This window comes from Brachionichthys hirsutus, unplaced genomic scaffold (assembly GCF_040956055.1).
Source record: "Brachionichthys hirsutus isolate HB-005 unplaced genomic scaffold, CSIRO-AGI_Bhir_v1 contig_1003, whole genome shotgun sequence".
Classification (NCBI taxonomy): Eukaryota; Metazoa; Chordata; class Actinopteri; order Lophiiformes; family Brachionichthyidae; genus Brachionichthys; species Brachionichthys hirsutus.
The window spans coordinates 152,034-177,379 of NW_027180333.1; the positions used below are offsets into that span (position 1 = coordinate 152,034).

Consider the following 25,346-nt stretch of genomic DNA (forward strand, 5'->3'; position numbering starts at 1 on the left):
CACAGGGCTAGTTAGTACAGATAGCCATAAGGCTCTTGTTTGGCCTGTGTCATTTTGTTTCCTTGTTGCCTCATCATCATCATCATCATGTCCGCAATGGCTCACAGTGAAGTCATCTCACCTGATAATACAGTTTATAGGCATAATCCTGAAGCCTTTTAAGCTCTTGGGTTTTCATAAATGTTTTATTGCACTTGGATCCTGTCCAACAAGTTTTTTTATTTAATTTGAAAATGATCCTTATCCCAACCTCTTTAAATCAATCTCTCTCAGAATCATTGGGGAAATAATAAAACAAATGCTGCTCCTGTCAATAATATGTGACATGTGCCAACACACTCTCGGTGGACAGCAATCTGTCTGAAGCTCCACAAAAATAAAAGTTTGCGCTGGCTCCGCAGGAGAGAGTCAATGAGGCATAAAGAAAACATACCCCATGCGTGAAAATGATAATGAAGCCCAAGGTTGTTCAGGAAAGGAAAGTTGAAGTTCTGACAAGGCTTAACGACTTATTAATATCAATTTGACATGAAAAATAACAAAAAGCCCTCCCCAGTGGAATAAACAGGCCCCTTAAAACATGGGGGGAATATCAGCACTAAATTGATTAAAATAAATGATATCCACAAGAAAACCACATTCAGTCTCCCATCCATCTATATTTGGGGAATAAACCACTTTCAAACTCCTGAAGAAAATTAATGCAATCTACAGTTAATTAATGCAATCTTTGTTAAAAGCATGACTTTGCGATTTGTAGCCGGGACAACTTTTAGCCAGTATCTCAATATCGTGCTCAAACTTGGAAAAGAACAGGCGGCATTGCTTGTAGCTCACAGTGATAGACGTACGCATCGGTGGATTTCTACCAGCCGCTGACCGATATCAAAGGGGCTCACTCCAGAGGGCTCCTGGTGTGGTGCAAAGCAAATAATAATAATAGCAGAAAGTTTGATATTTGGTTTGACCCAACTGGCTTTGAAAATCCAATAGCACTGGCAGCTTGAAGCCCACAGCTCTGAGGATAATTCCTCACCTTAGCAGTCAGGACATCTCTGCTTTCTCCCCTAAAGAAAACATCTCAGGATTGCAGCATTCATCTCACCATAGCTAGCTTTGTGATTGTCAATCAATTGTATGCACAAGAGGACCAAACACTGCTCTAATTATGTTGGTGTAAGATCTGTTTGGTATGACATCGGCTGACAGCGCTGAAACGACAACTTCCACTTCACTGAGCAAGAAAATAGGACCTCAGTTTTGTTGGCAGGGGAGCATAATCTGCCGCGTCTTGGGAACCATCACACAAATGTTACCTCTTAGCTGGAAAAGCAACTGTCATAATATACATTTTATGTTGTACGAACGCATTTTTATTCATGCCAGAGAGGAAGAGGCGTGTCAAGATGTTGTGCTTTAAATTAAGCTATTATAGGCAGTATGGTGGCACAGTGTGTAGCGCTGTTGCCTCACAGCAAGAAGGTTCTGGGTTTGATTTCACCTGGGTTCTTTCTGTGCAGAGTTTGCATGTTCTCCTCATACCATTGTGGGTTTTCTCCAGATTTCCCGGCTTCCTCTATCCACCAAAAACATGCAACTTAAGTCAATTGGTCACTATAAATTGTCCTTAGAAGAACAGACCAAGTCAAAGCTCATACCTATGTGGCCCTGCAATGAACTGGCGACTTGTCCAGGGTTTTACACTGCTTCTCACCCCGGTGTCAGCTGGGACGAGCTCCAGCGTAACCCGTGGCCCGGATTTGAACAAGCGGCGGAAATTGAGACGATTGCGGTCGTGTCGTCTTCAAAAAGATGAATGATTGAATGAAGCTAATGTATTTTGGGCAATATGTTGTATGTTTGATGCCCATTAAACATTTCTCAAACAAAAAAAAAGTCAGCAGCTTATAAAAGCCCATGCTGAGCCAACCTAAATCATGTAGTTTAAAAGGAAATTATAAAAGTTGTATCTGAGAGGGTAGGGAGGCAGAGAGAACCAATTACATGGTGTGTCATTAAACTGAGAGCCTCAAAAGGCTAAAGAACAGAGTGACTTCGCGAAGGAAGACATGGACAGAGAATTGTTTCCAAATGATGAATAAGTGGGCTCTTTTTTGCTCCAGTCATCCTCTTCCAAAATGTCACCGACATGGTTCATAGACTTTCCAAATGGAAAGCAACCATTTTGTGAACATCTACACAGGAGGGATGACATTTGTGTGAGAAGCGTGTCGCACAATAAAACTGGACTCAGATGGATCATGAATTAAATAAATGTGTTCACACTGAATCAACCTATCCTGAAGCTTTCACATACGTGTCCTGGACACTGAATGCTCTCGGATGACTTCCAGCTGCACTCATGGCTCATCATAATAAACATAATATAAATAACAATATACTAGTTTGGACAAAAAAATCCTGCTTTTAATTCTATTTATTTACCGTCTCGAAAACGCACCTTGAAGTTAGAAGGGGAGTTGGCAGCAGAGCGGTTTGCTTCAGGATGTAAACTGGGTGAATTAAACTTGATTAGCTAATGCTTCACCTCACCACAAATCCATAGACCCGCCTGACTCTCTACACGTAACACTGCAATGTGGAGGCGGTTTCAGGCCGACATCTTTTTCTACTCAGTTTGTTGTTGTACTTTGTTTTTATATAGGCAAGTTCGCTTAGAAAAAAAAGCCGACAACACTTTCTGACTGAACTCAATTTTCACTGCTCCTTTCATGGATATCTCAGTCAGGCTCTGTCGCTCAGACATGGAGGAAGAATCCAGTCATCTCTGCCGCATGTTTGAGGAAGTGCGCCATTAATTGAGCAGCTAACTCACGGACAGAGGTCTTTCCCCTGTGCCACATTTGTCTGAGATAATTTGCATACAAAAAAGAATGATGCAATGATGGGAGAAGTGGAGCGTCTTTCTCGCTGACACAGTCAGACCAGAGTTCAAGGTTCTTAATCACTGACTCAGTCTTGCCCCGCAATGCCCGAAATGCAAGTTCAGGTATTTCCAGGCAAGTTAAATCATCCATCAAAAAAAGAACAACCTTGTGAGCCACTCATGCGAATTGTTAAACAAATGAAAAGATAGGAGATTGAATAACATGTTAATTTCATCTTTAAAGTCATAACCATTTCCCTTGTGAGGCACTGCACATAGTCACAGCTCATCTTGTTACATATAAGACATAAAAAAAAGATTTTCAGATCCTTGCTTTAAAAACTTTCATTTTCACTGCATCATTTAGGGCTCCAGCCAAGTTGTTAGACATTAGCTTGGCACTACAGTACAGTGGTGGCAAAGTCTATTGACCACCCTTTCCGGTGAGGGACACAGTTAGGAAACTGCAAGATTCCAGTTTGACGTTGCCTGTTGTTTCCTCCTCAGCCTTTAGGCGCCAGGAAAAAAAAAACTAAAAAACAAACAAGAAAGAAGAGAAGAAATTCTCTTCATAATGTAGGCAGCCGCTGTATTTTCTCCAAGGAAGTCTATAATATATATTATTTCTATCATGAAAAGCAGGAAATCAATAAGAGCTACATTTTCTCATTTCACATTGTGATAATAAAAGTTTAAATTACATTTATTTATTTCTTGGACTACATAGGTCAGTTCTCCGAGATGCATTTAGCACACTTTGACAGAGTGTCGTCACCTTTATCAGATTCATCCAAATCTACATATGTCTCTACTTGAATCTGAAAACATCTTAAACTTGTCCTCTTTTATTTGTATTTTGCTTGTCCTGGCTGTAGTCTGTGCATTTACATTATTTCCTAATTGCAGAACATGTGCTGTCATAGTAATACCGATGCTTGTGTTTTGTCGATTTTCATGTATTTTCTTAAGTTCTGATGCACTGAGCCTTCTCAGCCATCAAAAGCAGTGGCTCATTTCTAAAATGGAAGAGTGTTGCTACTTCATGAATAAATTGATGAATAATGCCTCTGTAAATGTCATAAAAGAGTAAAATTATTGTAATGTAGCTAGCAAATCAGAATAATTTGAGGTGTTTTTTTTTTTACACCCCTTAATTTTAATTCACAGATGTACTGTGAAATTATGTAAACCATTGAAAAAAAATGTTTTTTATTGGAACAAATGAATGGATTCCTTTTTATTTTTGTGTTCAGTTTTTGGCTTTAGTTGGCCTTCAAGTGTTATTTCAAGACTTCCAAATTCTATGTCAGCATTGCAATCAAATGTCTGCATCTAAACAATAACCAACAGTCCAAATCAAGGAGATTCAAATTTAGAAACCCATTCATTCACATGCATTACCTTTGAATATACGTTGTGGGTTGTTTTCATTAAATACAAGATGCACCTCCCATCCTACATTTACTTTAGAACATTGCAACACTATTGACAAAATCCTTTTCTCCAGGGCTACAGAAAAGTAAGTGCACATAGTAATCATACCAGGGGTTTATTTTTATATATACAAAAACGCATTTTCTGCATAGAACAATATTATATTAAGGTTAATTAAGATCAATTCAAGTAAAAAAATATTTATGCTACAATTTGCAGTGCTGAAAGAATATAGATATTAACTTATAACCAAAATGCAGCAGAATACACACATACATGGCTCGAGTTATATAGTCCTCAGTCTAAGGCTGGCTTTTGTTGCCCTGGCTGGGATTTAAGCCAAATTTGAAACCCGCTGTCTGCACAATAAAGTAACACTGCAATTATATTCATGGTAAAACACCAAGACCATACATTTTGCGGCTACCCTCTGATGATTCCCAAAGCCCAGCTTCCAGCATTTCTTGCCAAGATGCTGTTGAGACATACTGCCATGTTTTCCTGGTGGGACAGGTTTGCCTCCAGGACTTTCTGCCTGAAAGCCCTTACAAGCAATTATCTCTTGGTCAGAAAGTGTAAAATGTTTCTCTTAAAAAGGTCCCATACCCTTTTTCCACAAGTTAATGCAGTTCCAAAACACTTATAATATCTGTGACAGTCCACACACACACACAGACGGCACGATGACGCCAATAATCTCAGGGCGTAATAAAATATATTTTGAATTATGAAGGCATTATTTTACACTTCTCCCTCATCTACTTGTCACACCAAGATTCAAGATTCTTTATTGTCATTATACTAACATAACTAAGACAAACATCTTACGGATCTGAACTGATAGCGTGTGTGGCTTCAGCTCGATCTGCCGAGCTGGCAATAAACCCACCCACGCACACAAGGCGCGATGATCCGCCTCACCTGGCTGCTCTCAGCGGCTGGACTCCGCGCTTCGCCCGGATGTCTGAGCGTCTCACCCAATATCTAAGGGAGAACACAGGAACCCGAGGAAGGAAGCTCATTTCAGCCGCTTGTACCCGTGACCTTGTTCTTTTGGTCACCACAGGTGAGGGTAGGAACGGAGATCGACCGGTGAATGGAGAGCTTTGCCTTTCGGCTCCGCTTCCTCACCACCATGACGGTGAAGAGAGCACAGACACGGGGACGCGCACACGCATGTGCACGCACATCTTTTGCACGTTCCCCCGTCTTGACGTAAAGCCGTGAGGGATTTCTTCCAGATGTGTTTCAGTAGGTGATTATAGACCTACCCAAACTACGAAGGATTGACTGGATGGCTTATTTAGCTGTTTTTCGTTTGATAAGAACACAAAATCAACATAATATTGAGAAACATGGGAAAAGTGAGCTTTTCATAATATGGGACGTTTAAAACAGAAATGGGAGGGAACTTGCAAAATATCTCATCTACATACCAAGACTGGCCTGACTCTCCAACCGGTTCTGCATTGTGTTTGTTGATTATGAACAATGACAAGTGCTTTGCTGCCAGCTGGTAGGATTTATCTCTCTCAAAGCTGTGTGAAACACAATATCTATAGCAGCTGAACAAGACTTCACAGCAGACAATGAGAAATAATATTTGTTAGCCTTGCTTGAGATAAACTAGTGAAGGGGGACACTAAACACACACACACACACACACACACATTTGGATTATTATAAGAAAGTGATCAAAAAAGGTTGGTACTTCTGGTTACTTAATCAAATTGTATGGCTGTTGGCAGCTATAGGTGTATTAGAGCCCTGTTTGAATGAACAAAATCACATTGCAAACTGTATTTGCAGTGTCAAGAGAAAAATGATGCTAATTACTATGATGTATGTAATCTATAATTTAATAGTCCATAACTGTCTGACTTGTGCATATCTAAATATTCTCCAGATGTCGACAATGTTAAGACTCTCCAGGCAAACTACCAGTCTACCGGTAATCCTTATTCCCGCTTTTGGATCATCACCAAATCGCCAATCATCTGTTCCTGCTACCATTCCCAACATTTCCTGAGAATCTCATCAAGATCCGTGTATAGCCTTTTTTTTAAGTTGCTAGCAGTCTGACGGACGGACAGAGAGGCAAACAAGGGCCGGCGATCACGCAACCCCCGCCTCGGCGGAGGTTATAACCATGACGCTGAAGTTTTAGGTGGCAGTAGCTCAGTCCACAAGGACTTTGCTTGGGGACCAGAGAGTGGCTGGCTCAAGACCAAACAATGGTTTAAAGAGGTTTCACTTTACCTCACGAGTGCTGACGAGGTGCCCTAAAGCAAAGCACCGAACCCCAGAAGTTCTCCCTGGACGCTGCTATGTGGCTTGCCCTTCACTTGACCATCTCGCCATTAATTTGTGTGTGTAAATAAACAAAAACATTATAATTGTATGTCAAGTGGAAAAAGAACCTCCCCCCACATGGGATTAATAGAGGAAACTTTTTCTTTTAGAGCTAGTTCTAACGAGCTGTTTTTCTCCAGGTCCAATACCGGTACCATTGTTTTGGGCTGATGCTAATTACCTCCTTTCCTAAATCTTTCTGGACTCTTTGCTGTCCCTGCATTCTTATTCTGCAGCAGTGCAGACAGAAGAAACACATGAGCGGAAGCATCTTATACATATGGCCTCACTTTATAACACACACTCACAAAACTGTCAAAAGATTTAAACGCCATTGGTTATCTTGCTTCATACACACCTGCAACATCAAAAATGACTGCGCTGAAAGAGGAACCTCGTTCAACACTCTTCTTCTGAAATTCCGAACTGAGTGCGAAGTAAGCAGCTCCACTATAATCTTCAAATACTCACATCTGTAGTGTTTTCTTTCTGATTCCTTGGTGCTGAATCAGTGAAATTCATTCCACTTCATTTTTCCTCAGTATTTCAAAATGTTCTCATTTCCATTTTAGACTCAATTATAACTGCCATTACTTTGTTTTAATCTGTTTTGTTAATACACTGTCAAATAGGAGCATTTGTATATTAATACCTCTCCATAGCCACGCCTACAGGTGAATGGAGAACAGCATGTTATGTAAATTATTTCTAAAATATAAATATTTACACATACACATAGAATGGGAGAGCCTGAAAATACTGACGGAACAGAGAATCGTCCAGAGAGGCAGGAGCTGATTGGGTGAGATGTGTAACAGGTGCGTCTCGTTCTGTTCAACAATGCCTCTGGCGCTTCATTTTTGCCATTGCTAATTGTTGTGCATTTTTTGTTGTCTGGAAATTTTTAATGATTTTTGCATATCAGGCAGGAAGAATGAGAGCTGACGTGCAGGACAAATGCTAACAATGTGGGGCCTATAAGTGGAGACTGATTGGGTGATGGGTTGCAGGTGGCTGCGGAAACACGGGTGAAGAGGATGAGCTTGATTGAGTGCCTAGAAGGCTCTGAAATGACAGAAGACGTTAATGCAGGGAAACACTTAAAATTAAGAATATTAAAAATTATCTCAAGAACTGATGGAAGTCAGACACGACGTCTTTGGAAGAGGACCGTTAATAAATGCTTGCCAAAGCAATTATATACTCAAAGCAGTTGCTTTGCTTTTCTCTCTATTGGACTTGTCCTTCCAGCTCTCCACTCCAGCTCTATCCGTGGCTGCATTTCTTCAAAGCTGGAGGTATCACTCAGAAAGAGGAGTGGGACAGATGCTTGTGACACATCAGGAAAACCGTGCTTAAACAGTGATCACTTATGACAACGTCAACTTTTTGTACCAGCGATAAATGTAGCTTGAAATTGCTATGTATTTTCCTCAGTGAAACAAGTGTTTGAAAATCAACAGCCGTGAAAGTAGAAAGAAATATTATGCAGTAATGACTGACAGGCTTCATGACATATTTTTCCTTCAATGCTGCAGTAGAGTGCAGAGGGCACTTTTTTATATTATTATTATGGCAATAGCAATATTGTTCCCACTTTAAAACGCTTACCTGCTGGTTTTAATGCCTGGCGACGATGACATTACTCATGACAAAGACTTTTCAGTACATGTTAAAAACTGTTTTGCACATTTTGATTGGTTTCCATGAGCAGTTCCAGGACAATTAAAACATATAAAATCATCTAGCTTGGGAATCAATTTCAGATGAAAAACAAAATCACAACACCCTGACCCTATGCCCCCTCCGCATGTTAAGGGGCCCCTACATATACGCATGTGTGATTATTTAAAGGGGCCCATTGCAGGCTGTAAATTATATTTTGATGTGTGTAATATGTGCTGCAATGACTGTAAAAGAGTCTTCTTCGTCTTCTCCTTCTCCTCACTGCAACATGAATGGGTGAATTGGAGTGAAGATGATTTTGTCTTTTGATCTTACGTCTAGTCCAAAGTTGGCTGAGATGGGATCCAGCGCTACTGCTGGAATACTATAAAGTAATAAGAACATGGGAAAATCTAAACGTCACAATGTTTACGAACCCTTTAAACTTTAAATCTTAGTGGTTCAGAAAGAAAACCTTAACCACCAAACAATTTGAATGATCTGCAGCTATTGCTCCATCCATTAGGGTAACACCACACGTTATGAGTGTAAGTAGAAGAGTAGGACAACTTGTTTGCTACTTGGCTGACTTGCTCATTCTCTGAATTCACTTACAGCACTCGAGTCAGTGACCTTGTGTATAGTTGGCCTTCTAGCATTATTTCTTGAGGCACCCGACAGGGTTTGCAGAGAAAGGCCCAAGCAATGTTTTACCCTGAACATGATCCTTCCAATAAAATACCAATATTTGGACTGTTGCGAGTCAGAATGTGTTGATCTTGCTCGCAAAAACAGCAAACACAGTGCAACTAACAATAATCTGCAGCCACGAAAGACAGTTTTTGGAATAACTTCAATACGGGACACTGATTACACTGCTGTTAAAGCCAAAAAGATTCTGTCACAGAACATATCGTCTCTCTGTGTGTTGATTCCTAAAATCCTTTCCCGTTAAGGCTCTAAGACAAATTTGATGACTCAGATGCTAATAAGTTTTGCCCTGTTTAACAGCTCTGCAATTTGCATAACATAAATACGGCATCAGCGCTGCAATTTAATTGTGGTTTTTCTTAGCCGTAAATCAGAACTTCAAGGAAACAGAATATGACAGAAGATTTTTAAAAGCTAATGAGCAAAAAAAGTTTCGTTTTAAATACGGATGCACGGACGTTGCCATTCCATCAGACTGTATTTTAGACAAAATGCTGTTCATACAGGAACAAAGCATAAAGAAGTGAGCATTTAATTTTATTAAACACCTGCAAAACATTAAAAAAATAATACATATGAACATCAATAAACTGAAGCCCTTAACTGTCCTGAATTATACTTTCTACATTTAGAAAGGTGCTAGATCAGGCTCTTAATGTTCAGTGGAACATGAATTATTTTTTTCTCCAGATGAGTTTAACCACTTTTCCTATTTAGCCGAAAGGACACACAATTAATATAATGTAACTCGAGCTATGGGAGTGTGAGGATGTTTATGCATTAGTTTGTCCATGATTTTTCATACATCTATAAGCCTCTGATAATGTGTGTACATTATGCATCTGCATACTGTCGACTCAAGGGTGAGCCTGGGCTGGAAGCCAGCAACATCTGCAGCAGTCTTGTGAGAGCAGCTGAAGATACCTGATCAGGGTGATGGATGCATGCGAGCCTCATGCGCACACCGACATGCACACCTGGCGCCTGTGCCCCACTTATTGAATCCATGAATCAATTTAATGAGAGAAGGACTGGGTCAGGACTTCAATAAACACCCCACCAAGCTTTCAAATTTAATGTCTGCCTATGAATGATCCTTTGGGCTCAAGAAACGCTCATTGCAGAACACTTTCACTGTGAACTGGAAATGCATTTTAAAGCAGTAGCATGTACAATGCATGCTGTTGATTGTATAAGCCTCACGACTTGTGCGTGAATATTTCCCCCATTAAAGTTATTTTGAATTAAGAGCAAAGCATACTTTAGATGGCAACGTGTGGCTGAGTTTATGTGTTGGCTATAGCAGTGAGAATTGAGAGAGAAACGGACACTTTCGGTTGGTAATCAATACTGCAGTAGTGACCTGTGCATTTGCATTGCGATTTATCCTGTTTAGAGCTGCAGGGTTGACTGTCTGATGGAGACAACTCCCTGATTTCCCTCTGGATTTACCCATGGCAAATGAAGCAGCTTTTCCTGGTCTCCTCTCGTCATCCGCATCGTTGCCGATTCCTCACCCCTCATCACAAGCCCTGCAGCATCTCAAAGACATCACGGTCATCCTCCTGATTCCCACATGCTGTGATGATCAACTTGCTTTCCCATCCATCCGGTTTAACCATAAACATGTTTCCAGTCATGAAGTCGTCCAAAGCACAGAACACGTAGTAGAAAGGGGGGGGGGGTCATTGCTATTTAGATGTCTGTTGTAGCAGCATCTCATTTTTCTTCATCCACTGGGGATGCTGCGGCTAATGGAGCATAAGAGTGGCAGTTCCTCCCACAGTTGAGTAGCTGAGCCAGGCCTCTGTTTGCTGTTTGGAGAGGAGCTGCGGGCGGCCATCCTGTGAGACTGAGACCAAGAGGGCATGCTGCGAGAGTCTCAGCCAATCCCGGGGTAAACATTGGTGCAAGTAATTGGAGACCAACGCAGCAGGGACTTTCCATACATTCCAAATGATCCTGGCATTGTTAAGAATATTCTGACTTTGGAATTTGGGAATTGAAAAATAGTGATTGTCTAAACTTGCTACATAGAAAGGTAATTTTGGTGCAAGAAATGTTTTTGGCATTTTGCAATACATATGATAAGATACCAGTTCTGACATTGCATTCGCATTCATCAAGTATTTAGTATTGAAGCTCTTTATTCCAGCGGTCAGTGGAGTTTGGCTAAGGTTATATGCTTTCAGATGGTTTACGAAAGTAAGCAAAGATTGATGTCTTCCAATAAAATAACTAGTAAATTATTAGTAACATATAAGACATGTTTGTGTAAACATGTTTATGCTGGGATAGCCATTTACTTGCAGATTTGAGACTTGTGAAGACTGCTATTATTATTATTATCTGGAGCACAAATACAGGCTTTTAAGACAAATGATTAATGTTGACAAGTTCTGTGCCTGTGGTGAGTTTGATTCCTATTTTCTTTCACATAATTTGAACAGTGCTACCATGTTTGAGTCTTGACTTTCTGCTGCTGTGTTATTCAGTATTTCAGGCAATATAGATGGAGGACACAATATTTCTACAAAACCGGGATGACCAATTCGCAGCTCTGCCCAGAAAAAAAGTCTGAAAAAAACTTCATATTTGCCTGGTTAGCCATTCACTCCAGACTGCCAGGTTTTCCAAACAATAGTCCCATTCACGTGTACATTGTACTGATGCATAAACATGATCTGCATGCATTTAATAGTTCTGGATTTGAAGGAATTGTTTAAAAAAATAAAAGCAAGATTTGAATCTCGGAATAATATTTTTTTTTGGGGGGGGGGGGATCATTGTAATGCTGGAGTTGTTTGCTGAAGTCGCTCACAGACTGCAGTAAAGCACTTGTTTGCTGCTGACACACCAAGCTGTTGAGCTGTTGCTATCACAATTTCTAATTTAGTGGGCTTCCAGTGGAGATAGTCCAGTATTTGCAGTTAGACCAAATCAATACCATTAGTCACCCATTAAAGGAAGTCATTTTCAATTGACCTATCTGTCCCTGTTTTCCTCTATTGACATGCGCTCTTTGTGTTGAGGCTATGAATGCAGTAGCCCTGATATCTCTATGCAATGCAACATAATAAACATTTTGGAAACAAGTTAAACAAGTTAAAACTTGGAAGCGAGTGTGTCTCAGCGTTATCCTGGGATGTTTATTTGGTTATTTCTATTCATTCATTCATTTTCCAACCGCTTTGTCCTTTATCAGGTCACGGGCCAAGCTGGAGCCCATCTGAGCAGTCAATAGGCGAGAGGCGGGGTACACTCTGGACAAGCCGCCAGTTCATAGCAGGGCAAGACAGAGACAGACAATCAGCCACACACACACTCACACCTACGGGCAATTTAGTGTCACCAATCAGCCCAAGCTGCATGTTTTTGGTGAGGGGAGGAAGCCGGAGAACCCGGAGAGAACCCACGCAGACACGGGGAGAACATGCAAGTCGGATTTGAACCCGCAACCTCCTTGCTGTGAAGCAGCGCTTACCACTTCGCCGCCCTGGTTCTTCTTATTGCAACTTATTATTTCTTCCATTTTACAGTGCTCTTATGGTAGAGTATGTCGAGCTATGAGGGTCCTTGTAAGATGACCCGTTTTTGTCTTTAGGCTCTGTGCTTGCTGCTCAGCAGTACATTCCACACCATAGTTGTGCTATTCTGCTCCTTTCGTATGATCTTAGTTATTCTATAATGTCAAAAGGTGAAAGATACACACTTACACACATACACACACACACACACACAAAAAAAATGTATATGTATGAACTCGCTCCCACACACCTCTAGTGTGCATCAGCCAAGTCGTTTAGGAAGTGAAAGGGTAGCAAGAGAGAGTGACATCCTGTGGCTCTGCTGAATCCCTTATCTGCTCCTTATCACTCAGCTGTAGCACAGAGCTTATGCTAGCACCACTACGTGAGGAGAAATTATCTTCATCACTGTTGTATGAATTTGAGGTGTGTTTCCTCCCAGACGGAAACAAATGGATGATTTCCTGAGAAATACTTTTTTAAACACAGTAAAGTTCAGATGTTCGACTGAGAAAGATCGTCATCATCATTGGCCTATTTTTGAATCTGCATGCTTTACCTTTAGAGTCGCCAGGATATATAAAAGTCATGAAATCTGTGAATGCCCCAAAAAACAAACCAATCATACTGACATAATGTATTCATGCACTCCTTTTTTGCTGCCGGTTTTCCAGTAATAATGGCCCTGTGGTCATGACAGGATGTGTGGCACTAATATCCTGACCTCTGCAAGGCCTGTCTATTATCAAGCTGATATTGTGGAATCTATATTTGCACTAATGGTTGTTCACAGTGAGAACACATTATACATATACGCTTCCTTCAGCAGGGACAATCTAGAACTGCTTGATTGCTTCAGTGCACTTGATTAGTTAACTTCATTGAGTCAAGCTTTTTTACTACTTTCTTGAATTTGATATCATCTGTCATTTATTACAGCAATATACTGGGCATGAAATAACTTGGTGCTGAATCCTAACCTCTCCACCTTAACGTCAAATGCATTAAACCCGTTTCTTTTCAAAAGCAGGTGGAGTGAGATATCTCATTTCACATTCTAGGATTTTGTCAGTCTTCATCGTGTCCCCCATTAATGATCCAAGATGGCATAATGTACGCTGCCCCCCAGGGAAACCTACAGACTTCATTACAGGGTGCTTTTAATTAGTCTTAGAAATTAAAAGCAGAATATTGGGTGCAGAATTGCTGGAAGGTAAATTGATATGCCCATAAACATTTGCATGCTCATTGGTCAGGGTTAGTGAACCATCTCGTTTAACTCAAGACTGAAGGAAGCTGGAGAGGAATTTAAAAGTGTATGACACCTTAGTAATTAAAAGGGAAGGGAGGAGGGAGGCTCTATAATGAGACGTGGAAACTGGTTGTGAAGTTGGCTATCCCCCGCGCCCCCCCGTTTTGGCTGACCATATGTTACAATAAGTCATCCAGAAGGAGCTTACACGATAATGCTCACCCAAAGGCATATACGGTTAAATGTATCCTACAGCTGTAATTTGCCATGTCAGATAAAGTGACTTCAGTGCCTTGAGTTACTAATTTTAATGAGTTGAATAGACCTTTTATTTTTAACATTAAAAATATTTTTTTATTTATATTTTCTGATCCCTGGTGCAATCCCACCTCTACAATAAACCCCCCTGTTACTCCGACTGTACACATTACTGCTGTCCTACAACTGTCATACATGTCCTGAACTACTCTGACATACTTCTCTGCCACTCCAGACTTCCGCATGCAGTGCCACGGTTCCTTTCTCTAGATCTACAAAGACACAATGCAGCTCCTTCTGACTTTCCCTGTACCCCTCCATTGCTAGCCTCAACACAACCGTTGCATCTGTGGTACTCTTTCTCAGCATAAAGCCATACTGCTGCTCACAAATACTTACTTATGTCCATAGTCCAGCCCAGGGGTTGGCAAAGCTTTTGCTTTTGCCTTGCCAACCCCTGGGCTCACGGGCCACAATGGATTCTGGCCACAATAGATTCTAAAATTTGACAGAAGGGCCGGCCAGGAACAGATGGATGGAGTGTTTGTGTGAACTAATATAAATGACATGTTAAAGCCATTACATGAAAGGATTTGGGCCTTATACAGGTACCTTTACAGGGAAAAGGTCAAATGAATGAGGTTTGATTATAATAAAATGCAATTTAATTATATAATTTGGACAAGTTCGCCGGGCCGGATTAAAAAGCCCAACAGGCCGTAGTTTGCTCATGCCTGGTCTAGCCTGAACTACTTTTCCCCACAACTTGACTCATTAGTTTTATCCCCTTATAGTTTCCACACTTCTCCATTCTTCTGGCATCTTTCCCCCTTGAGGATTGTATTAAACAATCCTGTTACGGCCACCTCTCCTAGACACTTCCACACCTCCATAGGTATGTAACCCGGGCCAACTGCCTTCCCATTCTTCTTCCTCTTCATTGCCTTTCTAACTTTATCCTTGCTAATCTTTGGCACTTCCTGGTACACAACAGGTGCCTCTACTACCCTTGTTCTCTCTCATTTTCCTCATTCATTAATTCCTCAAAGTAATTCTTCCATCTTCCTAGCACACCACTGGGCCTCTGTCACCACTTTGCCATCCATATCCTTAATCACTCTAACATGGTAAATCATGAAGAGCAAAAAAGAAGAATCAACTGGACTTGTTCAAGTTTGATTGAAGACAATTCAACTCTCTTCCATTCTGCGAGACTGGTAGATAGCTTTGATACTTATACTCTTGTTGGAGCAGAAAACAAAGAAGGACCCGAAACCACCAAGGCAATCTACCTCCCCAGGAGTATTAGCATTTGCTTTACGAATGCCAATACTCCCCGGCAGTCATGACACCTGACTAGCAAATCATCTGGAGTAATTAGCACCCATAAGGTGAAGGGTTGTTGCCCCCCTCCCTCAGGTTAGCCGTTATGCTGAGACGCATACAGGTGTGGCTGGGGGTTGTGGATTTTGGGAACAACAACAACAGAAATGGAAAAAAAACACACAAAAACAAAATTGGAGCAATTTTCTTGAGGAATAGTAATAAACAGTAATCGCAATGAGGTCAGATTTATGCGAGGTTCTGGAGGCTAACCTTTAATATGAAATTTGAAATCAATTAAGCTCTTATCAATCCTGCAGACTGGTGGCGACTGTTGAATGACTTTAAAATCAATCAAGTTTGACTTTTTTCTCTGTCATGTAAAACTACTAAATCACATTGGAGAACTTCTAATTAGAGTTAAAGGACTTTGCATTAATCATTAGTCCTACATTAATGAATTGCTCAACTATGTGCTACAGTGAAAAAGGAAAAGCAGTCACCTTTTTAGCTGTCAGGTTGCATAAGAAGAAAAGTGAGAAACACTGTATTATATGAGAGTTCTGTGCTCTTTAAAACATTGTGTTGCTTTTTTATCTGCCACTCATGATGATTATTACATTTTAAAATTAAAAGTTAGAAATAAATGTTAATGTAAAATGTAAATAAACCAACACAATTTAAACATGAACAACCAGGTGGAGAAGCAGTGCAATTAAATATATATATATATATATATATATATCAATTATTTTGTTCCTTCCTATTTTTAGGGAATATATTTAGGAAGGAGAGGTACATGAGGCGACTGATACCTCTGCACATTAATATACAGCTGCAGAGGCCTGCTGGCTAAGAGAAACAGTTTTGCTATCAAAAAGGAACAGAAAGTCGACATACCAGAACCTTATAAAGCCACAGACATCGTTTGATCTCTCTTAAAAAAGAAAAAGCATGAAAATGACACACATGGGTGGAGTTACTTCCTGGAGTCTCCAGTGGTTGCCAGGCAACTGTGCAGCATAGCCCCGTAAAACTCTAAACGGATGTTTTAAGAATTCGTTATTGTGTTGTGAGCTTCAGATGCGTTGATATTAGAACATTTAGCAGCAGCCACACAGAACTAATCCATTATTTCTGTACTTGCTTCAAAGAATTTTAAAGTCTGCTGAACTGATGCAAACCCAACCATAGAACTCTTCACTCTGTTCTGCTGCTTTATGGCAACAAGATGCTCTACGAGCAAGTGGGATTTTATTTTACTCTCTCTCTCCCCTCTTCCTTTTTTCTTTCCGTTGATGCATGCTGATTCAGCCCATGGAGAGTGCAAAGCAGCTGCCTCGGATAAGAAGTTCATTGTAATCTTTGCCAGGTGAAAAACAAATAAATACATTTCGCAAAGGCTCCCAGATGCAGATTGGAGATCCAGCACACTTTAACATGTGGAAAATGATTTTCAGTAAGTGTTTTTGGGGCAGTGGTGGGAGTAAACGGGGTGATGGTACAGCCAGCTTTAATGTAAATGAGTGTAATTAGCAGTTAGATTGGATCAATGCCCATTATTGCACAACAAAGCATTTCTGCAGAAGAAGGCATGAATGATGGACAACAAGGAACAGCTGCTATAGACTAGGGTGCAAAGTATAGGAAGACTTTGCAGCCTCTGCTGTTCCCTGAAAATATAGCATTCATACTTTAATGGGAGTCGACAATAACTCAGCTCCTGTATGCGTGCCATTGAATTACTGATGTTGTGGAGCAGCAGGTTTGTGTTGGGCTGAATGTTGATTTAATGAAAAGAAGCAGCTGCTTTGGTGCTTTTTTCATGAATGGTGCAAGGTGTTGAAAAATCACTTTCTGTAATGCATCAAATCATCTTGAAGAGATTCCTTTCCTCCAGCTAATTCTCTGAAAGAATTACAAACAGATCCTAAAGCTGCCAGACTTCAAACTCGGATATAATTAACTGCACAGACGTCAGAAGACTTTACATCGCCTGTGTTAAAAAACATCTTTTAGATTTTTACCTTGTAAACCAGCTGGATTTAACTAATCCATCATATGGAGCCACTGGATAAAATGACAAAGGTGTGACTGACATCTGGTGGAGAACATCCATCAGGACAAACAGATGGTGCAACATTTTACTGAGAATATTTACACCGGAAGAGTCACTTTTAAGAAGGGATCGCTGAAAAATAATTAGTGGTTTATGATCTTAAATATTCAGAAAAATCCATTGGTAAAATAATCAGTGTCTTATCATGAATTCTATTTAAATATTTGAATTGTAGAATGGAATGGTGGGGCATCTGCAGACTGGCAATGCAGAGGCTAAACTGTTGAGAGCCTGGATTACCTGATACAATCATCGCCCTCTCACATACAGCAGCAGTGGGGGCAGTAACTTGACCTTCCCTCTTTATAGCCATGTGACAATGGTGCCCCCGTCCCACTGGCCTGTCTGCCCTCTGTTGTGTCCATTTATAATTTCCAGACACATTGCAGTTTACTCCGAGGTCCCAGTAACAGAAGGTGACAGACTCAAGAGGAAAGAAAGGGTGAGCGATGCTGGATTAGTTCTTACAGTTGCAGTTTTTAGAAACCTAAATATGCAATTAATCTTTGTAGAGCAATGGCACAGTATTCAGTTTCCATATTTAAATGTTTAATTTAATATACATTTATCTAGAACTATAATGGATATTTATGATGCATTTATTCTCTAAACAAACCTAAACATTATCTTTACTTTTCTATTGTTTACTTCTTGTGTGTTTGGAAATTATTGTCCATTTTGTGTTATTTCCCCCTTTTAAGGTGAGGAGCAGAAATATGCATCGTCATGAACATTGTGACAAGTGTTATAATATTGACTGTCAAGTTCCGGTGCAGATTTCCGTGTCATGTGCGATCGTCAAGTGCGATAAAAACTGCGGTGCCATCTTTCATATGTGCAAAAAAGAGGAGCACCAGCTTCTTTGTCCCAATGAGATGGTTCCGTGCTTCAATGTCATCAATGGCTGTCCTCTCACCATGCCGCGACACAGGCTGGCCCAACACCTGCAGTTCTGCCCTGCTAGCATGGTCTGCTGCTCGCAGGAGTGGATCCGCTGGCCCGTCTCCGAAACTGAACTGACCTTCTATAAAAAAATCTCTGAAAGCCCTTTAACTGAGGTAAACCTTGATGTTTCTTTGGCTCTCAGGGACCAAGAGCTGCTGTTTCAATCTATCAAAATGAAAGATGTTTTTCCTGAGTTAATAGCTGAGGATTCTGCCCTTCAAGATGTGTCTGCTCGAGCCAGTAGCGCTGCAGAGAAAGCAAGGTGCGCTTTAGTTTGGGGTGAATTTAAAGAAAATGGCTGCATGAGGACCGAGGGAAAAGAACAAAGTCAAAAGGAAAGGGATGTTTTGGCAAAGAGCAAAGACGTAGCTGGGATTCAGAGACACAACTCCTGGGAGAAAATCTTCAAGGAGAATATGGATGCATGTGAACAACCCAGAAACCTGAGCAAGTCACAGGAAAGAGGAAGGGAAAGGGAAAAGCAAGAAACGGCAAACTGTCAAGGGGAGACGAGAGTTTCACACCTGAGCCAAGGGAGTGCTGCAGCTGTCACAAACACAACTGGTGCAACAGGCTTTGCACCATGGAACGACGGGGTCCTCGAGAGATTAAGTAAGGAAGCCAATATTGCCGAGTATAACATGTATCTGGCGCACAATGGGGCGATGTTGATCAACTTTGGCCAGCTTGCTGCATGCACTCCGAGAGAAAAGGATTTTGTTTATGGGAATCTGGAGCCCATCGAGGTCAAGAGCGTCCACACATTCAACATTCCCACCAGCTATCGAGCAAAACGCCATTACCTGAGGGACCCCGCACGGAAGCCCGTGAGCAGACACCAGGGTGTTGGCACTGCAGAATTGCAAGAGGATCTTCCCATGATTGACGAGGTTGAAGCCACACTTCTGTGCTGCCTGGAAAAGGAACTGAAAGGACATTTGATTTCTGAGACAGTGGGGCTCGATGGCCTCTATGTCAGCACGGGAACGCAGACGTACAACTTCGCCTCTGCTCCTTTCAAAGCAGATGCATCTCTTGCTGATGTCATCGCAGATACACACCATGGTCTTTATGTAAACATTGAGACAGAATCTGTCACAAGAAGACATAACAAAACAAGCTCCGCCTTCAGCTACATGTGTGGCCGCTTCTTTCGGCGTGACGAATTCTGCTGGCATTTCAGGAACGTGCACTCGGACATACAGGCTTCTCTAAGTGGCTGGTTCCAGCAGCGCTGTCCCTTAGCATACCTCGGCTGCACTTTCAACCAGACCAGGTTTCAGCCTGCAGGTCACACAGGTACAGTAACATTCTGCCAAGATGCCGGAGCCCTTGTCCTCCAGCCAGACACCCCATTATCCACCGGGGAACGTGGGGGACCCTTCAGCTCTCAGAGGAATACTGAACATAATCAGGATCCTCTGAGCAGACTGCCCCTTGAGATTCTTCAGCACATAGCTGGTTACCTTGACAGTCTCACATTAGCTCAGCTGTCCCAGGTCTCCCCTCTAATGAGAGAAATGTGTGCAACACTGTTGCAGGAGAGAGGAATGGTCTCCCTGAAGTGGGAGAGGAAAACATATTCCCAGGGGGGGAGCTCATGGAAATGTCGAAAGAAAGCAAGTATCCTTAAGATGTTTTTATTTTGTCCTTTTCGAGTGTGAATATCCTGAATTTAAACAATGTGTAATGTAGTGTACATGCAAATTCAAATTCAAAAAACAATCAATCAATACACGATAGATAGATGTAACATAATGGCTGCTACATGGTAAACTATTGGTGATCCAAAACATTCTATGTGCTTGTTTTTGTTGTTATTGTCGTCATTATTAGAAAAAAGAGCAGACAATGAGATGAATAAAGTTGTTGGAGAAGAATAACCAAGCTTAACGCACCTACCATGATGTATTCTTTTTAATGATAGTTAACAGTAGAAGCTTTAGGGGGGGGGGGGGTTATTTGGCCATAGCTGGATTGCAACCAGGATTGCTGTGTTTATATTTACATTCGACCAGTGAGCGTGACCTTACAACACATGACTCGGACCACTGGGCCACAGGGCCACCGGGCCGCCCAGTGGCCCAGTGGTCCGAGCCGGTCGGATGCCACCAGCTGCTTCGGTTCTACAAGATTATCTAAATCCTGTTTTGGTATGATGAACTTTGAGGTAATTCCAATGCCCCGAGCTATAAACATTCAAATTCATCATATTGCTATAAAAAAGAAAATAAAAAAAATCTATTAATGAAACGCTTGGTGCCTGCCATTTAATTTTGGTTGCAAATGTATGCTGCCTCTCTGCTGCAGCTGATCTAATGTGTATTTTTACACTGACTATCTCAACACTGCAGTGATCATGGGATAGAGAGTGTGCCAGTCGCATCAGCGATGTGGAATGGCCTGAGGTCTTGCTGCAAGTAAACATAGTCCAAAACAAGTCAGATGTGTGATCATTCAAAGGAATCAAGGTGTTGATAAGTCTGTGTGCCGGTTGCATACATTTGCAACGAAAATTAAATGGCAGGCTGGGTATTTGCTGCGCCAGTGTAGGGCAGAATATTTATCTAAATTTGTCATGAGAGATATAAAACTAACATGCTCTGGCATGAGAAGAAATACTCTGATCTAGATTCCATAGAGAATTAAACACATCCTCCTGGAAATAGCTACAGTTTATTCCACGACAACCGCCTCCTACATGCACCTCATTTCTATCTCTGTGGTTTACAGGTGTGGGAGTTCAGCTCTTTGTTTTCTCCCGTGGACAGATGGAGCTTCAGAAATACTCCTTCAGTGTCAGATCACCTGAAAACCTGCTTCTTCTACCAGAAAGAGATGCGCACTGGTCCGGTGGCTTTGGTCTGCCTGGGAGAAGTTCAACCCCAGAAAGAAAGAGCAAACCATCAAAAATAATGATCATAAAACCTGCAAGCAGTGTGTGTGCTCCACGACATGAGAGATGCCATGTTTAGAATTAGTTATGCTATTTATCTAGTCACAGAACTGTTTAGGGGATAAAGCCTCTGAAACATTAACTGCTGTATGCACACAGATGAGAAGTAGTTAGCTGAAGTCACTGCAAACAGAAGGGGTGATATGCAAATGAGCAGAAAAAGCAGTTCATTCTCAGTGTTTGTTTTCTTTTATCATTTCATTTTGTCTGCAAGTAGTTTTTGTACATGGATTTATATTTAAGCATTGAGGAGAAAAAGACTCATGTAAACTGGCAGCCTGTTCCTTGACTCAAATGAGCAGTTATTGGAAATGAATAAGTGGATAAATAATAATTATCCCTCTATGAACATCAAATATATTCAGTTATTAAATTTGGGAATTTAGAAAACTCCTTAAAGTAATATAATTTCCCTTTGCATGGCTGATTGTTGTGTTGTTTCCCCCCCATTTGTATTCATTCTTGAGGTTAAAAACTTCAATTGTGATATGTTCAGTTTTTAGAATGACAAGCCTGACATCTACTGGAGAAATTGTGTATTACGTTAAATCTGTTGAGCCATGAACTATCCCCAACCTGTACTTTATGCCATCTGCTGAGACGGTGTGCGCTTCCTGATGATAATAGTGACAACTTTGTGTCTAATTTAGCGAACACCTCTTGAAGGAAAATAACAGGACTGTCATTTGTTTGTCACTTCCATTAAATGCTGCATAGCAAGATGAATTACTACTAGTCTCAATTATTCTTTAACAGCAGTGGAAATAAAATACCAGAAATGGGTAGAAACTTTAATTTATTGTACGTATAAACATCTACAACATATCAGACACCGGGTTTCTCATTTTGTAAATCACCTCTGACAACATTTTGTTGCACAGGGCTGCATAAGGATTTAGAGTCACAGCCTGTTGTCGGGCAAATTCGCTTCCAAGTGCAGCTGCCTTCTCAAAATCTTCCTTGGCTCCATCGTCCTGGCCCGCTAATCCGCGTAAAAGACCTCTTTGAACGTGCCCCTGGCAGGCAGTGCGTCCAGTCCCACCACTCAGGGAGATGGCTCGATCCAGGTCCTCCAGCGCTCCTGAGAGGAGACGCAGAACTGTGAGGCTCGCACATGCCCGGAAAGTTAATTTCCAATTCAGTATGTAAAGAAGGCCTCTCAGGCTGGATTTAAAATCTGTGTAATGCCTGCAGTAGCAGAATAACTTTGCTGCTATACACCAAAGATTATGCAGGCAAATAAAAAGGATTTAAAGTCTTTATATTAACTGAATAATGTAATATTTTTCAATTACTCATAAAATCTCAGATGCAGGAACAATAATCTCAATTATTCCCTATTATGCAGAATATTGTGAGATGAATCACGTGTCCTTTCTCCACCTATTAATCCGGCAGTAAATATAAGTGCCCTGCAGAAGCTGAAAGTGCTGAAGAAGTTATCTGATGTTACAAGAAATAAAAAGTGCAACATGAGCATTAGCAAGAACACGACATTTGGTCAAAGCTGTATACTTTAACACACCTAATCTCTGAAACACGGTAGAAGCTTGTTCCTTCCACTGAAGCACACAATAAACCATACACTTTTAGATGTTTGAGAAATTTCTGCGGCACTAAATTCCCGAGAGTCTGTACATTCGATTTCTCTGTCCCTGCTGCCTTTGACACAACAGTACCTAGAACAAAGCGAACTCAGATTCTTTATTGACAGTACATCAGACAAAGGTCAGACATGCTGCCACTCTGAGCTCAGGGTTGACAATCTGATATGTTGGCGCGCTCGTATCCGAGAGGGTCCTTTATTGAATTTGTGGCTTGTACCTGCTGTGTCCCCCTGGAGCCGCAGGGCCTGTGCCCGGTTGTTATAGGCTGAAGCTCGCTGAGGGAGAACGTGGATTGCATGGCTGAAGAGTTGAAGTGCAGTTTGCAAATCCCCGGCCTCTGCTGCAGAGACACCCTGCGACTCCAGGTCTTTCACTTGCTTCAGCAACTCTGTGTCAAAGCCACTGTCTGGCAGGGAGAGATAAACAGGTTGAAAAAGCATTCAAACTCAATTGACAGGTAGCTCGGCAAACAACACAGAGATGTCACCCGCAAATCATCTTGGATTAAAACGTCACGTGTTTAGCTCAGGAATAGGATGCGTTGAAATGAATTCAATATGCTGTGAAATGATAAACTGGAAAGTCGTTACATGATATGTAGAGAAACATCAAGCAAGAAGAACTCACCATTATCGTTTAATTCCTCGTCTCGGTGAAGACCAGGGACGTCTCCAGAAGGAGCGGCGGGGTTGAATATAGCCTGGAGAACAGCTTTGTCATGTGCCGAAGCCATTTTTGCTGGTCTCTGCAGAGATTGCCAAAAAAGATTCTAAAAAAAAAGAAGAAAGAAAAGTAGTGAGAGGTAAATTAAAGCAGAGTTTGAATTTGTTCCATCAGCCAATCAAAGCAGGGGGTGGCAACAGAGGTGGACTTTGAGATTTGACTCTCCTGAACACATTTGTATTTGGTTTACGAAAAAAAAAACAGGCACGTCACAGAGCTGCTGTGAGCTTAACAGAAAAATGATCCTGTATTCTGATGATTTCTGCTCAGTGGAAAGGGATTATATAAGTGAGGCAGTCGCTTACTGCAGTATTTATAACAACAATAATAAGTAATTTAGTTTTGTTTCTGCGGTATTTTGCTCTGAGCATTACAAAACTTTTTGCGAAGTAGCATTTTCACCACTCGGGAGTATTTTACCGTGTAATGTTGCAATTCCATGTAATTAATATATCAAACCACTGTCATCCATCATTGTGCCAGACAAATTAATCAGAGTGAAAACTCTTCAGGCAATGGCAAGTTTCTGGATTTCGACTGCAAACTCTCGAAGCAGAACCAGCTCATAAATTTTGACAGAATGATCAGCGGCAGGATTCCAATATTGTAAACAATGCGGAACCGTTATCGAGTAATGTCTGGTAAATAGCTTTTCATTGAAGCTTTGCAGGACGGGACTGATAAATCTGTGGCAGACCGGTTCAGGGACTATATGCTGTTAAGCCAGAACAATCAAACTGTATCAAGAGAATTGTCCATGGACCATCACTAGGCAATATACGCAGCTCTGATTATACGTAGCTGGAATTTAAATAGATGAGTTATAGAAGGTCTATGAAAAAAACAAAAGTCTCCAGTTTCCCCTGTTGACTTGGAGCCGGATGCATGTTGACAACATGACAGAGGAAGCGATGAGATGAGAGTCTGGATCTGTTGTGGTGCTGGCTGGCTGAGCGATAGACTGTGGTCTAGTTGAGCAGAATATCCCAGATGTTCAAATAGTGACGGTTGCTTATCTTCTTCTGCTCGCCCTGACTGTCACTGTGGGTTCTCAGGTATTATGTGATACCATCTCATATCTATATGCACAAGGAAATTAGATGGACAGTAAAAACAATACATGGGTGATCAGGAGAACTGAAATAAATGTTGTCAGGTAGAAATGTAAAATTATAACAGAATAAAGTTTTCTCTCGTCCTCGTTTCTCTGTTCTGCAATGATTACTATACAACTTCAGAATCAGGATTGGTTTGATGAAACAGAAAAAGAAAACTCTCCCCCTGCTTAAGTCTCAGGCTATGATGAGGAATGATGGGGATTTGAGGTCACTAATGTGACCTGTAGCATTTTAATAGCACCTGTAATATGCAACATAAGCAGCAGTGTTTTCCAGCATACACAGTAATATGTGACCAAACGAAAGTGCTTTATTATAGCTCTGACAATATGTGCAGTGCATTCAGATTCAGAAAAAGAAAAGAGATCCTACTCCTCAGGGAGCGTTTTTGCTCCTATCACCATAAAGAGTGAAGAATGCTCTTACTTACGGATGAGAGGCTAGCTAATGGATACAGTGTGAATGGACA

The 25,346-nt window shown here is 41.2% G+C and overlaps 2 protein-coding genes across 2 annotated transcripts; one reads left to right on the forward strand and one right to left on the reverse strand.

Moving 5' to 3' along the window:
- The first annotated feature begins 18,244 nt into the window (after positions 1–18,244).
- On the forward strand, positions 18,245–21,389 carry LOC137913541 (F-box only protein 40-like). The gene is made up of 2 exons (XM_068757185.1): positions 18,245–20,092; positions 21,207–21,389. Exons 1-2 carry the CDS (start codon positions 18,245–18,247, stop codon positions 21,387–21,389), a joined length of 2,031 nt encoding a protein of 676 aa, XP_068613286.1.
- Positions 21,390–22,244: 855 nt separating this feature from the next.
- Positions 22,245–23,769, reverse strand: LOC137913543 (tetratricopeptide repeat protein 36-like). The gene is made up of 3 exons (XM_068757187.1): positions 23,664–23,769; positions 23,254–23,442; positions 22,245–22,510 (listed from the first exon to the last, which is right to left on the reverse strand). Exons 1-3 carry the CDS (start codon positions 23,767–23,769, stop codon positions 22,245–22,247), a joined length of 561 nt encoding a protein of 186 aa, XP_068613288.1.
- Between the last annotated feature and the right edge of the window lie 1,577 nt (positions 23,770–25,346).

Excerpts from the sequence above, each read along its gene's own strand:
- LOC137913541 (XM_068757185.1), top strand. The coding sequence starts at position 18,245 with ATGCATCGTCATGAACATTGTGACAAGTGTTATAATATTGACTGTCAA. Across the intron at positions 20,093-21,206 it reads CATGGAAATGTCGAAAGAAA|GTGTGGGAGTTCAGCTCTTT; the intron begins GCAAGTATCCTT and ends TGTGGTTTACAG.
- LOC137913543 (XM_068757187.1), bottom strand. The coding sequence starts at position 23,769 with ATGGCTTCGGCACATGACAAAGCTGTTCTCCAGGCTATATTCAACCCC. Across the intron at positions 23,443-23,663 it reads CGAGGAATTAAACGATAATG|ACAGTGGCTTTGACACAGAG; the intron begins GTGAGTTCTTCT and ends TCTCCCTGCCAG. Across the intron at positions 22,511-23,253 it reads GCTCCAGGGGGACACAGCAG|GAGCGCTGGAGGACCTGGAT; the intron begins GTACAAGCCACA and ends GTCTCCTCTCAG.